Below are 17,535 nucleotides of genomic sequence, written 5' to 3'. Positions count from 1 at the left end.
AGAAAAAAAACTCCAAACAGCCCCATCACTATCTGTTACTAGCATCTAGCTTCAGATCACTTCACCACTGGGGGAGCCCAGACACAGGCTGTATCTCTGCTCCTTTATTAAGTGCTCAATGAATTTGGGGGAAGGGAGGAAAGAAAAAATCCAGGAAGGCCCGTAGGGCCAGTAGAGTAACCCACAGTGGCTCTGGGGTATGGGGAGGGGGGCACTGAGCCTGATTCCAGCTCCTTCTCCCCACTGACTCACAAACTTTATGGGCAAGATGTGCAGTTTGTGTGTGTGTTAATTTTAAAAGTGCCTTCTTACTTTAAAAACATTATTTAATTTTTTAAAATAAAAGTGGGGGAACTTTCCCAGGTGGCTTTCAAGGACAAAATTCTAAACTCCTCTTCACACGTCTCTGCTCAGTGTATCCCTTTCCTGTACTCTGGCAGCTTCTAGAGCTGGAGAGGCAGGTGAGTGCTTTACCTCAGAGACAGCCTGGTCCCCCTCTTGCTTCCCCCACGGTGTGGGCAGATGGGGTGCCAACCTCTCTTATCCCCAGAACAGCAACATTGCACAATTCAGTTCATTCCCTACATTAGTAGCGCTTAAGAAAAAGCTGAAAACAACAAAAAAGGAAAATTAATAGATTTCTGGAGATGGGTTGGGGAGGGGGCACCACAACTACTTTTGCAGCCGAGACTCAGAGCTGGCTTTGACCAGAGTTGTGTGGCTCTGAGCAGTGGGTTCTGCACTCAGGACAGCAGACCAGGGCAGGACTCCAAGCTGGTGAGGCATCCCTGTTCCCTCCTCCTGGCTGGAGGGTGGGACAGACAGATGGGGTCTCACCTGCTGGGAGAGAAAGCCCTTCTCTCTTCCCTTCTCTGTCTCACTCAGCATGTCCCGCCCAGCTCCCAGGACACTGGCTAACTCAGGCTGGATTATAGACGGGACTTGGGGGACTGAGTTTACCAGGAGCAGATCAGGATTGAAAAGGTGGGGGGGGGGTATTTTACAAAGAAAGTAAGGTGAAATAATTTGGGGCTAGTTGACCTGGAATAGACTTCTATCTCCACTGGGACCAGGAGAGCATCCAAGAGGCCAACACCAGCCTCCGTCCTCCTTGGCTCAACACTATACTTGTCCCCACGTCCCTCTCCCCTTTCTCTGTGGGTCAATTCCGTGGTGGTTACATTTTAAAGCTTCTCCCTCCAGGCTCATTCCCCTCATTCTTAGAGCCCAACTTCAGTACAAAACACCACCTCCCAGACTGTCCAGCCCAGAGACACCAAGGGCTGATGTCCTCCCTATCTGATGCCATCACCTTGCCCCACCCCCAGGTTAAGTGCATTAAAAACTTCTGCCCCCAACGTTGCCAGTCATATCTGCTTGGGGACCCCCTGCAATGCTCCTGTCATTTATCTGAATGTCATCTGTGTTTACAAAAAAGAAAAAAAAAAAAGAGAAAAAGGAAAATATTGAGAAAATAAAAAGGTTTAACCGTCCACTGAACAAAGGGGAGGACACACAACATCATTAAAAATGATAATAATTAGAGCATAAAAACTTTAGAAACACACGTCAGAGGGCTTAGATTTCTCTCTCCCCAGGACCTCACTCTGACCTCATCCGAGGTGAAGAGCACCTCACTGTGAAAGAAAACCGGAGAGAAGACAAGAGCGGCAGAATCGCAGCAGTGAGAGAGGGGTGGCGGGCAGGGCAGGCGCGTTTTCCTGTTGATTTCTAGGTTTGTCTTCTGTTTTCTGTTTTGTTTTCCGTGTATGGTAGGCACCAGTACAGGCACTGCATGCGACGGAAGTTGGGGGCAATGGGAGAGGAGGGGTAAAGGGTTCAAGGCTGGGGCAGTGCGCGTGGACAGGCGTTATTTCTGCCCGCTGATGGACTGCGCTATAGACCGGGGAGGGATCATGTCTAAAAGGTACTCCCGCTGTCTGTCTGCCAAACTGGGAGCTTTGTGTCCTCCGATGCCGGTGTTCAAGTATGCAATGTTGACACCTGGACCCAGGAGACAAAAGCGGGAGTGGGGGGGAGGGGTGGAGGGGCAGGCGTTAGAAGAGGAAGCAGCATCTTCTTGACTGCACGACCCGGTGACCGTCCCAGGTATGACCTGGGAGGACCCGGGGGCGTGGACTTGGAGGTGGGGCGGGGGCACCAGAGGTTGCGTGCATCTGTCCAGACTTAGGTAAGTGTTATGTCAGCAGCCAACCGCCCCTCTGCACCCCACGTTTAGGGAAAGGGGTCCTCTCGAAACTTCAGTCCTACCAGGAACAGAACAAACACGGTCTTGGCGGGATGGGCGAGTCAGAGAAACAGAGGAGAGTACTGAAGACACAGGGATACACTCATGGAATACGTTTTGGATTTCTGTGAAGCAGCAGCCCTCCACCATTCAAACAGGGTGGGGACAGCTGGCCCTGCTCTTGCCATCGAGGTCAGTGACCACACACCCACCGACGGGGTCACCAGACAGTGAACAGACGAGGGCAGGGACCGGGCTGTTTTCACCACCAGAACCCTATCGCGCTGTGCTCGGCACGGACCATGAAGCTAGCAAACATGCTAAATACCCAGAGTGAAGGGAGGAAGGCCTGAAGAAAGCGCAGAAGCGGAAGAGCGGCCTGCTAGCCTGAAGGCCCCTCCCATCACTGCTTCTTACCTGGCATCCCAAGGAGGCCACCAGGCACAGACAGCTGGGGCGCCTGCGCGAAGTTGGAGAGCATGGAACGGGCAGATGTGGGTATGCCGCGCTGGAGGCCGCTCTGGGGCTGTGGAGCCTGTGACAGGGAGCGGACGGTGGGTCACCAGGTGGCCGTGAGGGAAGGGGTGGGGTGGGGGGGTAGGGGTCCGGGAAGAAGACTTCCCAGCAAAGGCGGACACGCTGGGATCCACGGCTGGCAAACCACCCCAGACGGCCTCACCTGCCGAAGCGTGTGATGTCTCATGATGGTCTCTTGTTTACTGACACTGGACACGGCCGGAGCCGCAGTGGGGGAAAGGGCTGCCTGCTGCTGTAGCCGCTGTTCGATTTCCTGTCGGGAGTCAGCAGGTCAACTTGGCAGGACAGCACCCAATTTCCTACCCAGGAAACCTAGGGCTCCTCCTATTTCTACTGCTGCCAACACGACAAGTAGGAGGCATATGGAGAAGGCAAGTTGGGGCTCTGGGCACAAGGAGCTAGCCCTGCTCTGCCGATTAAGGGGTCCGTCTGTCCAGGAAAAGCTGGCGCTCGGATGCTGGCAGGAGACGCCTGGGTGGTGGCAACCAGCTGACGGACGTGATGGTGAGGAGTTTACGGAGGTTTTATTTTTGACTCCCGTCTACCTGTTTTCCAGAAGGTCCCTGGACGCCACCCAAAGGGGTCTGATGGGTGGTGGGGTGGAAGCAGGATTGAGGGGAAGGGTCCAAGCTTCCCAACACATCTTCCCCTCGCCCAGTCCGCAGGGCACACCCGCTCCCTCCTTGCCGTTCCTCTTCGCCGGGCCACATTACAGTCCACTCTCTCCTGGGTCATTCCCTTGTCAGATACGGACTGCAGAGAATTCGGTCTCTCTGAGAGATTTCCAGTACAAATATAATCCCTCCCACCAAAATCCATTTGTTTGAGGAGGACAAGAAGTTGAGGGATTTCTTCGGCCGCCACCAGGGAAAGCCGCATGTCTGCCTCCTGTCTGTCCCCACCCTGGACCACACTGTCATTCATGCTCTTGCCCCACCAGAGACAGTCACATGGAGATCAGCAGACAGATCGGTACGGGGAGGGACAGGGAACCCGGGCCTCCAGGCCGTCAGGACTGTGGGGATCGCACAGACAAATCCTCTAAAAACTAGAAGGAGCTACCTTTTGGGAAAACCCAACCTGAGTAGGTGGTTGGGGAGACATCAGGATTCTTACCTGTTCCTGCTGTAGGGCTTTAACAAAAGCATTTTTCAGCCGGTTGGTGTGTTCGGCCTTTAGAGCCTTCTTCTGGTTGGAGGTCATACACTGCTCACACAGAATCTTACCATTCTTCTCTTGCTTCCAGTGAGGGGTGAAATCTGTGCGGCACTGGGCGCAAACAAAGGGTTCGACCCGCAGGAGTGAGGCACAGCTTTTGCCTAGATGCCAACAGAGAGAGCAATCAGGGCCTTCGCATCTCCCCATCTCCCGATTCTCTTCACCAAATGAATTTTTCAGGAGGTTATTCCGCTGAATTCAGAAAGAGACTCTACAAGAAGAGTACTCTGCAGTTTATAAAATAACTTTTATTTCATTCGACTGTAACAACGTCACTTTAGGGAATTCAGACGGTACCGTCCCCACTTACAGAGGAGGACACGAAGAAACAGAGCTCCTGAGGGCAAAGCTGAGACAAGAACCCGGCTTTGCGGACTTTTAGTACAGCAAGAAGGAAGCGTGCTAACTCACAGGGCGGCAGACTCCACCTGGGTCCGCGACACGTGCTCCTTAGCACGTTTTTACCTCAGACCGCACTGTCACATTTCCACCGTTTAGTTACCAGTGTCCAAATCAGACCTGTTTAGAGTCAATGCTGAGCCCTTCAGGCACTTTCCTCCACCGTCAGGTGTTCCCCTAAGTCCACGTGTCTGGAAACTCAGGCTTAATAACTTCTGTTAGTGCCAATGCTTCACAGTCTGGGTCAGCTCTGGTTCACAGCTTCCACGTGGTCACGGTCACCTACTCAGTCAGTACACCTACTTTCCCACCTGTAAGTCCTCAAGTGGCAGGGACTGAACGTAACAACGCAGCGCAATGCCACACAAGCGCTGACGTTACACGTAAGTGTTCTAGTCACCAAATTGCGTATACGTCGTGCTGGGCACCACTGAAAAGGACCAAACAATATCCTGCCAAAAATATACACGGTCTACAAAATACAATACAAATGTTAAGCCTAAGATATACAGACATACAAGAGGCATTTCCGAGTAACGAACGGGAGGTGGTCTGACAGCAGTTAAGAACAGGTTACTTGACGTCACACAGCGCCCTGGGATACGCGGCCCAGGTCAATCAGGCTTGGCAACCTCCTGCGTAGATAAAAGACTGACCACATAAAACAGCCTCACCTTGGCTGTCGATGACACTCTGTACGACTTCTTCCAAGCCCACCATGTAGATGAACTCGCTATTGGCCGCGCTAGGCAGGAAGTGAAGCAGGGGAGCAGGAGGTTTAGGCGGCGGAATCTCCAGGAGGGTCTTTTCCAGCTGTTTGCGAAGAGCCAGTTTGGCGGCAGCCTGGGAGTTGGCGGCATCGGTCATGGCGCTGGGGCTCGGCAGGGGGGAGGACACCCTGTTCACAGTCCCCGGCTGCATGTGGGAGGCGAGGTTCATATAGATGGCAGAGGATGTTGTGCGCTGGCAGGGAACGGAAGAACTCGACTGCTGGAATGGAGGGGGCACAGGGTCAGTGGCGGGGTGCGGGGGAAGGACGAATTCTTGCTTCAGTGGCAGAAAACACTACCTGAGCCGAGTTGGGACAACTTAGCTTTCCCGAAACTCAGAAAAAAGGACGAGGTGTCCAACCTCAATGAAGAAGAACTCCAGCACACGGGAAAAGAGAACGACAGAGGCTAGGAGGCGGAGGAACACAAGCACGGGGGATGCTCTCTGGCCCACATCCTCAGGCCTCTTCTTCCCCTGACCCCCGCTGCTTTCCTCCAGGCGGGTATGAGCCTGCTGCCGCTCTGCCGTGTACAGCCTCCCTTCTCCGCTCCTACTCCCAGGGAGTCCCTCCAGCTTCCACCCTGGGCACTACGATCGATACAAGCTCTACCACAATTACCCTGGCTGTCCTAGAGCTTCTCTATGTCCCAAACTGTACGGTCTGTGGTCCTTTCAACAGGGAAAGCAAAGAAAAGACTTCTCTGTTTCCATATTAGGACTTTCTCACCGGTTGGTAATTGATGGCAGGATTCATGTTGGGTGTTGTGGTGCGTACAAGGCCAGGCTTAGGTGGGCCCCGTTGACCCTGTAGCTGGGCTGGGTTTGGTGCAATAACACGTTGGGACATCAACATATGTGGGAGGGTGGTACTGGTCGCGGAGCGGATGACACTGTGACCCTGAGGGGGAAGAAGAGGAAAAGAAGCAGTCATAGGTGGTAAAACGCTCCACCAACATGCTGGAGAGAGAACACTGCCTATAACACACAGCCGAGTGGAAAAACAGAAACACAGCGAGAGTCGGGAATTCTGTCTACTCCTAGACGAAAAAGGGCTAAGCTAGAAACCTCCAGAGAAGAAAAACCACAGCGGGAAGAGGAGGATTACTTGTCCCACTGTGCCACCCAGTAACACACAGCCAGGCAGCGAGGAGGGACCAACGGGACTGTGTGCAGCACCAGCACCTCTACCACGGCCAGGTTCTTCTACGATCGTCACAGAAGTCCCAAACCAGAGCTGGGATACACGGGGCCCCAAGGCAGGTTACGCACCTGTAATGTTCTCAGACTCTGTGGTTCCACCCCTTGGGCCCCAGGCCGGGAGGGAAGCTTGGACAGGCCCTGCTGTCCCCCATGGGCAGGAGATGGCTGCACGATGGATGCCGCGTTCTGCACAACCGGGGTCTGGGGGAGAGAAGACAGAATGAAGAAACAGAGGCAGAAGTCTGGTACACTCCTGGACTTTAAAAATCCCCAGTCAGTGTGAAGCTTCTGTTGACCAGAAGGAAAACCGAGAAAAATGGAATCAAGGTTTTCTTGATTAGGGCCTACAATTAAAAAAAAAAAAAAAAGAAATCACTCTTCTTAGAAACTAAAAAGCACGGAACTGGACAAGAATGGGCCACCCAGTTGAACCTACCTGGGTGAGGCCACTGTCAGACCCAGCCCCTTACTTCCAGGGCGCAGTCAGTACCTTCTGGACTACGTTCTCCTTCTGGAGCTGGCTCTGCCTCAGCTTCTTTAGCAGCACCAGCCGGGCTTCTTCCAGTCGCAGCTCGTCCCTCAGCTGCTTGATGAGCTGCTGCCGCTCCTCAATGCCTTTCCCCTAAGGAAACACGAGGTCCCTCAGCTATGGGAGCAGGCACCCAGAGTCCCCCTTCCTGCAAGATGGTCTCTTCTTCCAGGGCTGAGCTCTGGATCTTGCACACGAAGCAGAAGTAGTAATGGGGATTACTGTCTCTGTGTCCCTGGATCTAGCTCAGGGCTAGGGATTCAGCAGGTGCTCAGAAGATGCTTACAGAACATAAATGCTAATCAACCAGATTCCTGGCAAAATAGAAGACGGGGCAAAGGGAGATGCAAAGGGAACTGTTCTTGAAAACACTGTTTCCAGGGGTGCCTGGGGGGCTCAGGCGGTTAAGCACTGACTTCAGTTCTGGTCATGACCTCATGGTCTGTGAGTTCAAGCCCCCCGTTGGGCTCTGTGCTGGCAGCTCGGAGCCTGGAGCCCGCTTCGGATTCTGTGTCTCCCTCTCTCTTTGCCCCTCCCCTGCTCGCGCTCTGTCTGTCTCTCTCAAAAATAAATAAAACATAAAAAATTTTTAAACACTGTTTCTGGAACTTATTAAAAGCCAAGTTTCTTCTAGATACACATAAAAACTTAGGAGTTTCTCCACATCATGAGAACCAGGGTACAGTGGTTCCAGCCAAGAGTTTATTTCTGTGACTTACTGAGTTTTCACTTTCCAAAGATAAATTATACTGAATATGCTTTGTCACACTATCTTCTTCACTTGATTCTCATAGTGCCCTCTAAAAGGGCATGCCCTCAGGGCACCTGGCTGGTGGCTCAGTCAGTGGAACCCAAGACTTTTAATCTTAGGGTTGTGGGTTTGAGCCCCATGTTGGATGTAGAGATTACTTAAAAATAAAAAAAAAAATATATATATATATATATATTTTTTAACGTTTATGTATTCATTTTTGAGAGAGAGAGAGAGAGAGAGAGAGCGAGCGCGCGCGAGCATTCGTGGGGGAGGGGCAGAGAGAGAGAAAGAGAATCCCAAGCAGGCTCCGCACCACCAGTGCAGAGCCTGACACAGGCTCAAACCCATGAACTGTAAGATCATGACCTGAGTTGAAGTCGGATGCTTAACCGATTGAGCTACTCAGGCACCCCAAAAATATAATCTTGAAAAAAAAAAATAGTAGCACCTAAGTGGCTCAGTGAGTTGAGCACCTGACTCTTGATTTAGGCTCCAATCGTGACCCCAGGGTTCTGAGATGAAACCCCACATCAGGCTCTGCACTGGTTGTGCAGCCTGCTTAAGACTCTCTCTCTCTCCCTCTGTCCCTCCCCTGTGCACGTGCTCTCTTTCAAAAAAACAAACAAAAAAACAGTAAAAAGTAAATAAATAAAATGCCCTTGAAGTTAAGAATTATTTATAAAAAGTTTCATCAACAGGTTATTTATTTATTTAAGAAAAAATTTATTTTTGAGAGAAAGAAAGAGAGACAAAATGTGAGCAGGGGAGGGGCAGAGAGAGAGGGAGACACAGAATCTGAAGCAGGCTCCAGGCTCCAAGTTGTAAGCACAGAGCCTGACATGGGGCTCGAACTCACAGACTGCGAGATCATGACCTGAGCCGAAGTTGGACACTTAACTGACTGAGCCACCCAGGCACCCCTGTGGGTAGTTATTTAGATTCAAAAAGTAAACTACAGGGGCACCTGGGTGGCTCAGTCGATCAAGTATCTGACTCTTGATTTCAGCTTGGGTCATGATCTCATGGTTCATGGGTTCGAGCCCCGTGTCGGGCTGTACCCTGGCAGCATGGAGTTTGCTTGGGATTTTTTCTCTCTCCTTCTCTCTCTGCAACTCCCCTGCTTGCTCACACTCTCTCGCTCTCAAAAATACATAAATTATTAAGATGGTAAATTAAAAAAAAGTAAATTATAAAAAAAACATTACTGGGCCTCTTAGGGAACTAAACAGGAGCAAAAATGAGGAAAGAAATCATTTTATCTTTCTTCTCTGTTTTTTTACCTTAAACATCTCTAGGTTGGCTGCTTTGAGTCTTTCTTCCATTCGGGAGCTGGAGCGGGGACTGGAAGCCTCATTATCAGATAAAACAATGATGTCTGGGGAGGGAGTCAGCCTCCCACGGTCTGGCTCACTAGATAAGAAAAGAAAAAATTAAGGTATTTCAACAATTAAGAAAACTTCTTTTGCACGCTGAACAAAGAAATCCAAGGGAACTTAAGTCTGTCTCAGTTCACTCAGGAGATTCAAATCTTAGGACACAGACGACACCAAGATGTGAGTGGTGACAAATCCTCAGCAAGTGTGCACTCCATCTGAATTCCTTGTGCAGGGACCAGACACACGGTGACTGGCTTCAGAAATGGGAGTGAGAGGTGAGTGTTCTGATCACATCCATTTGAATCAAAACTCTAAACGCTTCCCCTGTATCTCACTTCCCTTTGGGTTGTCTCATTAGTCACGCAGAGGCTCAAGCAGGGAACAGCCAGCCTGGCGGAGGAAGAAGGGCAAGGGCAGAGCTTAGGTACGGAACGCCCGCTGCCGTGGAGGCAGCTCGGTCGGCCCTGCACCGCGCGGCCCTGGCTGCCTGAGGGTTGACAGAGAGGAGCTTACAGGACAACCCCAGCGGCAGTCCCAAGTTAAGACACCAGAAGGTACTGTGCCAGCTGCCTGAGGGGAAGGACCGGGCCAAGTCTACAGCTTCTGGCAGACCGAAACTCCTAAACCGCATCTCTGGAAACTGTATCTACTGACCAGATTTGTACTCAGCATCTTCCCTCAAAAATAAACTCTCCAGAAACGACTTTGAAATCTTAAATCCTCCTCATTGGCTCCCCCGTATTTCAATTCTCGCTTATTAGACAATTGTGGTTTTGGTCTTTTGGGGCTAGTTAAAAGCATCATACTTATTTCTCTAAGATGATAAAAATGGCACTCCCTAAGAGCTGGATGACCAGAATTCTGGAAATTCCGAATGCCTCAGCTTCCCAAACCAATGACCACATCTTTTAGCTCTCTGATTTCTTAAAAACAAAAAACAAAACAAAAATTAATGTCTATTTATTTTTCAGAGAGACAGAGACAGAGTGCAAGCTGGGGAGGGGCAGAGAGAGAAACACAGAATGTGAAGCAGGCTCCAGGCTCTGGGCTGTCAGCACACAGCCTGACATGGGTCTTGAACTCACGAACCGTGAGATCATGACCTGTGCTGGATTAACCGACTGAGTCACCCAGGTACCCCCTAACTCTGATTTCTTAACTCAAAGATATCTTCCCAGACCCTACTTCCTTGAGTTCTTCAGTACAGTTAGGAATACACAGACTTAAAAGCAATGTGTTTTAGTTCTTACTTAAACATGAAACCCAAATCCTTAACACCCACAGACCTTTAGTCCTGAGAGCCTTTCTACCATTTCTCTGGGTCTCTTGTCTCAGCTGCTGTTGGGACATGGATGCCCAGGGGCTTTGAACAAAATACCCTGGATAGTTGGGTTAGGCATTCAATTTCTCAACTGGGCTGAATTACTAAAATCAACCAAATTTGGGGCATCTGGAAGGCTCAGTTGGTTGAGCATCTGACTTGATCTCAGATCGGGTCATGATCCCGGGGTCATGGGACCAAGCTCCTTGTTGGGTTCTGCTCCAAACTAAGCACGGAGCCTGCTTGGGATTCTCTCTCTCCCCCTCTGCCCTTCTCCCCCGCTCATACGCTCTCTAAAATTAAAAAAAAAAAAAAAGTAAAATAAAATAAACCAAATTTAGCTGAGAACATAAAACAGAGGCACAGAATGACACCAACGACTGTCTTGGAAACCATTAGGTTTGTCTGGATTGCTCTACAAGCACTGGTCCCAGGCAGCTGAGCGTGTGGGGTTCACAGAAAAAGAAGCCACTAGAGGGAGAAGAGCCTTTCTTTCCCTAACCCCACAATGCTGGAGTAACGGTCAAGCTGACCTGAATTCATTTTCTGGTGATTTTCTCATTTCTACATTCCTTCATCCTTGCCCCCCCCCCCCCCCCCCATCCCTGACACCAACATGGGTGAATGATTTTGAGATCTGGTAGATTTCTACTTTCACTTGGTTCTCCAATGTTTATTCACACCAACAGTCCCAATCTCCTTCCACTCTGTTCAGGGCTGGATACACACATCAAGACTATCTCGAAGCTAAGGGACTCCTCCTTGCTCAAATGAGTGCCTCCTGCCGCTTCGGGGTGGCTCAGCAACAAGACAGGCAGAGCCATTCCTGGATGGAGCCTGTGGAAATGAGCGGCATTTGCTGGGAAGTTGTCTCTGAGAACAACCCTGAGATTGTACTCCTGGATGTGATCAGACCCACATCAGGTGCAGCACAGGCCAGGTGAGGCCCAGGTTTTGTCCCATTCTTCAAGTTTTTTGTTTGTTTGTTTTTTTACTTGTGACCTGGGATTCTGGTCTCATTTATTAAACTTTCCAGGAACAGAAATGATTTTTCCACTTTCCCAAACATGTATGTGATTTACATCATTTGACGTTCTTAAGTATGAAACTCTAGCCATCGGAGAGAGATTACTAAAAGCCTGACTTGTTGCTGACGTCACTCACGACTCAGACTGGCAGGTTCCCAAAAGCTGTGTACCTCCTGATCCTCCTTCTGGTAGTAAAAACAACTAAATAGAAAGAAAACTGCTGTGTTTTTCTAGCATTCCAAAACATAAGCAAACGCTGGTTTCACATACACCTGATTTCATATAGTTTGTAACCTGTCCAACTGATGACAATTATGATATGGCTATCACTGATACCACGGGCTCTTCATTATTTCTGCTTTTAAATTCTCTCCTTTTGTCCATATCAAAGAAACTGTTGCTCTCCTTGCTGAACAATCTATCAATCCCATTCATTCTTAGAAAAAGCTTGGGGCTAAGTAGAAATAACTGTCAGTGTATCTGGGGAAAGGGGAGAAGAGTGACAGAGGCCAGTAGGGCCTAGTTTTCCATGTAGAATGGGGATCTAGATTGTTTACATCAACCCCCTTTTCCTGGAGACCATTATTATTATTTTTTTTAATTATTATTTTTTTAATGCTTATTTATTTTTGACAGAGAGAGACAGAGCATGAGTGGGGGAGGGGCAGAGAGAGAGAGAGAGACAGACAGACGGACAGATCCGAAGCAGGCTCCGGGCTCCGAGCTGTCAGCACAGAGCCCGACGCGGGGCTCGAACCTACAGACCGCGAGATCATGACCTGAGCCGAAGTCGGACACTCAACCAACTGAGCCACCCAGGAGCCCCTCCTGGAGACCATTAAAAACAGCTCCCAGTTTCCAGAGGCCCAAGTTTCAAAAGCTCATTCCTCTAAAATAAAATTAAATGCAATGGTAGGGTTTTCAAGGTAGTCTGACTTTTTAATACAGACTTTATTTATTTAGTACAATACCAATAATAGCACTAGTGAGATCTCACGAAAATGTGTGACAGTGCTTCTATGAAAAATGCACTTTCATGGGGCGCCTGGGTGGCGCAGTCGGTTAAGCGTCCGACTTCAGCCAGGTCACGATCTCGCGGTCCGTGAGTTCGAGCCCCGCGTCAGGCTCTGGGCTGATGGCTCGGAGCCTGGAGCCTGTTTCCGATTCTGTGTCTCCCTCTCTCTCTGACCCTCCCCCGTTCATGCTCTGTCTCTCTCTGTCCCAAAATAAAAAAAAAAAAAAAAGAAAAAAAAAAAAAAGAAAAATGCACTTTCAGGGCCAATTTGGGATGTGAGGAATCCGTCCAACATTTCTCCTCTTCCTCCTCCCCATTCAAGTAGGATCAGTTACTTGCTCCAGAGCGGGGAGGGTAGTTATGGGGCAAGTGGGTTGCTCAGGGGCATGATCTCATTCATCTACTTTCTTTTTTTCCCCCCAAAGGATCTAAGGATTAATCTACTTTCATAATATTCAGCTCACACTACATATAGCTTCCAAGCTATCTGAGGATTTTTCTCCTATTTTATGGCCAATAGGGAATTTATCTAAAGTTTCCTAAGGGTTTTAAATGCTATTACCAAGAATAATGTCCCCTCACTGGGTGTGGCTTAAAAAAATAATCCTGGGATAGTACTTATAAGTATACATTAGAAGCTAGAGAAAGTGGGGGCGCCTGGGTGGTTCAGTCAGTTAAGCGTCGGACTCTTGATCTCAGCTCAGGTCTTAATGTTTATTTTTGAGGGAGACAGAAAGCACGAGTCAGGGAGGGGCAGAGAGAAAGAGGAAGAGAGAGAATCCCAAGCAAGCTCTGAGCTGTCAGCACAGAGCCTGATGTGGGGCTCGAACACATGAACTGTGAGATTATGACGTAAGCCAAAGTCGGACGCTTAACTGACCGAGCCACCCCGGCGCCCCTCAGCTCAGGTCTTGATCTCAGGGTCATGAGTTCAAGCCCCGTGTCGGGCTCTGCATTGGGCATGAAGCCTGCTTACACAAAAAAAAGAAAAAACAAACAAACAAACAAACAAACAATCTGGAGAAAAGAAACGCAGGTGAGGCTGTAACTGTTCCCTCCTCCTTCAGTCCTAAGACAAATTCAGCAGGGTCAGCGGGAGGGCAAGTGGACACTAGAGATGACTTCCCACGCCCTGTCAGCTGTATCTGAACAGTTAACAAACCGAACGTTCTTAGAGCGAACGTGGTCTCACTGTGACTCACTGGCTCGGAAGTCGTGAGTCTTCTCACGACGTATGACTGGCTCAGCCAGCACCTCTCCTCGGCACGTGCTCCACCGTTTCAAGTACTCAACCTTGACAGATGCCCGAGAGAGGCCCCGTGAAGGTGTGTGCGTGTGAGAGCGGGCGCACAGGAGTTGAGCGTGTGAACCACGACGAACGCTTATGCGTGCGTGGAGCCCACGGAGGGCGGTACGCACGCAAAGCAAGAACGGAGAGGACTGCCACAGGAAGACGACTGCCCTGTTCACACGAGAAAAGCCAGCCCCATGCTTCTGGATGTACTAGAAGCTGGGACTCCGTAACAGACATTCTAAACCTCTCAGCATGGTCTGAAGAAAAGACTGAGGCCCTCCTAAAATGGCTGTAAGGTCAGAGTGGAGCGCGTGTTCTCCACTGCCATTCCCAGCTTTGTGGCGCCTCCTTCACCCAGAGATGACCACTTTATCTTAAGGGCACAAGCTATAGGATTCTCTGTATGCTAAGCAGATACACGAGGCACCGAGTCTCATCTGGAAATGAGAGGAATTTACGGTCAAGCCAGATGGCACACATACATTTTCTCTCAAGAAGGTTTAGGATGAAAAACACCTCCTCTCATTGGAATTCTTTCCTTTTCCACTCCATTTCCATTGTTTATGAGAAGACCCTATTGCCGGAGGCAGCCGACCTGAGCCATACCTCCGCCTGGCACTCATATCCACAGGCTCGTCGCTGATGTTTTCTTTGCCTGGCCTTCCAGCAGTCCTGGTGTCGCCATGAGGCCTGAGATTCCCATTGAGTTTCTCCTCATAGCCCTTGACACCACTGCCGTCCTGTTTGGTGGGCAGCTCGTGTGGCACGTCGAGATTCGCCAGATCCTTCCGTTTGAGCAGCGCCAGCATCTTCAGGCGTTCCATGGCCTCGTGCCCCTCCATCTTGAGTCGCTTGGCCAGGACATCGTCTCGCTCATCTGCCGGGTCCAAGCTCCGCTTCAACAGGTTCAGGCGAAGAGCATCTTCTGTCATCCTATCCATCCTGTGGGAAGGAGAATACAAGTGAGACCGGAACACAATCCCTTCAACGGTCCGTGAAGAAAGAGGATGGGAGGCAAAGGTATTCGGAAGAATCACAAGAGCGCCTGGCTGGCCGAGTCGGTAGAGCATGTGACTCTGGATCTAGGGCCGTGAGTTTGAGCCCCACGTGGTGTCGATCTTACCAAAAAAGAATCATCGTTACATGGAAGTTCAAAGATCACCGAGCCAGGGGCACCTGGGTGGCTCAGTCGGTTGAGCGTCCGACCTCGGCTCGGGTTACGATCTCAACAGGTCACGAGTTTGAGCCCCGCGTCGGGCTCTGTGCTGACGGCTCAGAGCCCGGAGCCTGCTTCGGATTCTGTCTCCCTCTCTGTCTGCTCCTTCCCTGCTCACACTCTACCTCTCTAAAGATTAAATAAAACCATTAAAAAAAATTAAAAACAACAACAACAAAAATCACTGAGGTAAATATCAACACTCCATCTTCCCAGAACACCTGTATTAAAGGAGATTTCTCCACTCAACTTCAGCAGTGGAAAGTAAGCCTCAAGTGTTTTCTAGTTGTTGAGGTCCTGACTATATCACCGCGCTACTCACCTGGATGGTCCATTAAGAGCCTACATCTCTCAGAAAATAAACATTCTTTTGTGACTGCTTTTCGGTGCCTGTATGCTCAAACCATCCGCACTGGTTTTACCTCTCACACCAAATTCTTCTCCTGGAAAAGACCTCTTTCACGGACAGGGAAGTTCCTCGGGCCACTCAGGCATATCTTTCATTGGCTTATCTCATTGGAGACAAAAGAGAAAGCTGAACGAAACAAAGAGCGTTTAATGGGCAGCCTCGACTGTCTGCAAGCAGCAAGAATCAGAAGGGCCCACGGTTACCCGCCTCAAGGCTATACAGATAGATTCCGTATCTTAAGATACCTGGCTTTAATGAAAGACTCAGGTGTTTAGGCTGATAGGAGGGAATACTTTCTCTATTTATGCAGCTTAAAGGCAAGAAAATTATCATTTTCCCTTCTCACTTTGATTTTTTTACACTAACAAAATCTAAATACAGAACTTCTTCCACACTCTAAAATCCAGGGCTGTTTTCCTGGTAGGAAATAGCAACGAGGCACTGGAAAGAAAATTTTTTGAGTCTAGAAACATAGGCTCAAACTGCTAATTACATTTATAAGATCAAATATTTAATAAGTTACTTTACCTCCCTAAATCTCAATCTTATCTGTAAAAGTGGGTACTTAGAAGGTGCTCAACAAAATTTCACTGTTTTTTTTTTTTTAAGTTTTATTTTTATTTGAGAGAGAGACAAACAGCAAGCAGGGGAGGGACAGAGAGAGAGGGAGACAGAATCCCAAGCAGGCTCTGAACTGCCAGCAGAGCCTGACGTGGGGCTTGAAGATACCCCATGAAGATGCTCAACAAAATTTAATTTCTATGCCCTAGGGTTATGACCTCCTCTATACTTGAAGATACAACATGAGGCCCAATGATTCACAGACTTAAGTAGCAGGACAGAGAAGACTATAAATGTTAACTGGTGCTCTTGAAAAGAAAAATATGTATGTGCTTGAGGCATCTTCCTTTTTTTAAATTTTTTTTTAACATTTATTTATTATTGAGAGACAGAGCATGAGCATGGGAGGGGCAGAGAGAGGGGGAGACACAGAATCTGAAGCAGGCTCCAGGCTCTGAGCCGCCTGCACAAAGCTGGACGTGGGGCCCAAACCCACAAACCGTGAGATCACAACCTGAGCCGAGGTCGGATGCCTAACCGACTGAGCCACCCATGCGCCCTCTGAAGCGTCTTCCTTCTTGCAGTGACGAGTAAAATAAGAGCTATTTGATCCTTTTCTGGGTATGACAAAAAAAAAAAAAAAAGAAGAGTAGCCAATAAAAGAATATTCAACAAAAGGAAACAGACATTTTGGAGATCAGAAAAAAAAAATCAGAAGCTAGATATCTCTGAGTTTTTCGGTAACGTTTAATTCTCTCTTAAAAAAGTCGTTTTTTAATGTTTATTTATTTTTGGGACAGCGACAGAGCGCAAGCAGGGGAAGGGCAGAGAGAGAGGGAGACACAGAATCCGAAGCAGGCTCCAGGCTCCGAGCTGTCAGCACGGAGCCCAACGTGGGGCTCAAACCCATGAACCGTGAGATCATGGCCCGAGTCAAAAGTAGGACACTTAACCGACTGAGCCACCCAGGCGCCCCTAATTCTTTTTTTTTTTCAACGTTTTTTTTTTTTTTTTTTTTTTTTTTTTTAATTTTTGGGACAGAGAGAGACAGAGCATGAATGGGGGAGGGGCAGAGAGAGAGGGAGACACAGAATCGGAAACAGGCTCCAGGCTCCGAGCCATCAGCCCAGAGCCTGACGCGGGGCTCGAACTCACGGACCGCGAGATCGTGACCTGGCTGAAGTCGGACGCTTAACCGACTGCGCCACCCAGGCGCCCCACTAATTCTTTTTAAAAGCTCAGGCTTATTGAGACATAATTCACACATCACATAATCCACCTTTTTAAAGTGCATACTTCAGTGGTTTTGATTCAGAGTTGTGTAACCACTGCCACAATCAATATTAGAACATTTTTATCATCTCCCCCCTAGAAAACCCATATCCATTAGCAGTCTCTCTGCCCCCAACTAATTTACTTTTTGTTCCTAATTTGCCTGTTTTGGACTTTTCATATAAATGAAGTCATACAATATATATATGATCTTTTGTGACTGGCTTCCTTCATTGAGCATCATGTTTTTAAGGTTCATTCATGTTTGAAGCCTGTGTTTGTACTTGGTATCTTTTCATGGCCAAATGATAATCTACTTGTTTATCCACTTATCAGTTGGTGGACATTTGATTTTCCCCCCTTTTTGCTATTATGAACAAAGCTGTT

The 17,535-nt window shown here is 48.9% G+C and overlaps 1 protein-coding gene across 5 annotated transcripts in view; it reads right to left on the bottom strand.

Annotated features, from left to right (window-relative positions):
- Window positions 1–460: 460 nt before the first annotated feature.
- Window positions 461–17,535, bottom strand: part of GATAD2B (GATA zinc finger domain containing 2B) — an 83,786-nt gene continuing 66,711 nt past the window's right edge. For 3 of the 5 annotated variants that reach the window (XM_049634996.1, XM_049634995.1, XM_049634994.1), the window contains exons 2-11: window positions 14,297–14,632; window positions 8,937–9,066; window positions 6,864–6,995; window positions 6,443–6,574; window positions 5,901–6,071; window positions 5,077–5,392; window positions 3,902–4,104; window positions 2,928–3,038; window positions 2,666–2,783; window positions 461–2,004 (exon numbers count right to left, since the gene is read on the bottom strand). In XM_049634996.1, the coding sequence (XP_049490953.1) occupies window positions 1,871–2,004; window positions 2,666–2,783; window positions 2,928–3,038; window positions 3,902–4,104; window positions 5,077–5,392; window positions 5,901–6,071; window positions 6,443–6,574; window positions 6,864–6,995; window positions 8,937–9,066; window positions 14,297–14,631 (1,782 nt within the window). In that variant the 5' untranslated portion in view covers window position 14,632 and the 3' untranslated portion in view covers window positions 461–1,870. Of the gene's footprint in view, window positions 2,005–2,665; window positions 2,784–2,927; window positions 3,039–3,901; window positions 4,105–5,076; window positions 5,393–5,900; window positions 6,072–6,442; window positions 6,575–6,863; window positions 6,996–8,936; window positions 9,067–14,296; window positions 16,858–17,535 lie in introns of those variants that run through there. The other 2 variants (XM_049634992.1, XM_049634993.1) reach the window with 2 other exon arrangements.

The sequence above is a fragment of the Panthera uncia genome, chromosome F1 (genome assembly GCF_023721935.1).
Source record: "Panthera uncia isolate 11264 chromosome F1, Puncia_PCG_1.0, whole genome shotgun sequence".
Classification (NCBI taxonomy): domain Eukaryota; kingdom Metazoa; phylum Chordata; class Mammalia; order Carnivora; family Felidae; genus Panthera; species Panthera uncia.
This window is presented reverse-complemented; position numbering and strand designations above follow the sequence as displayed.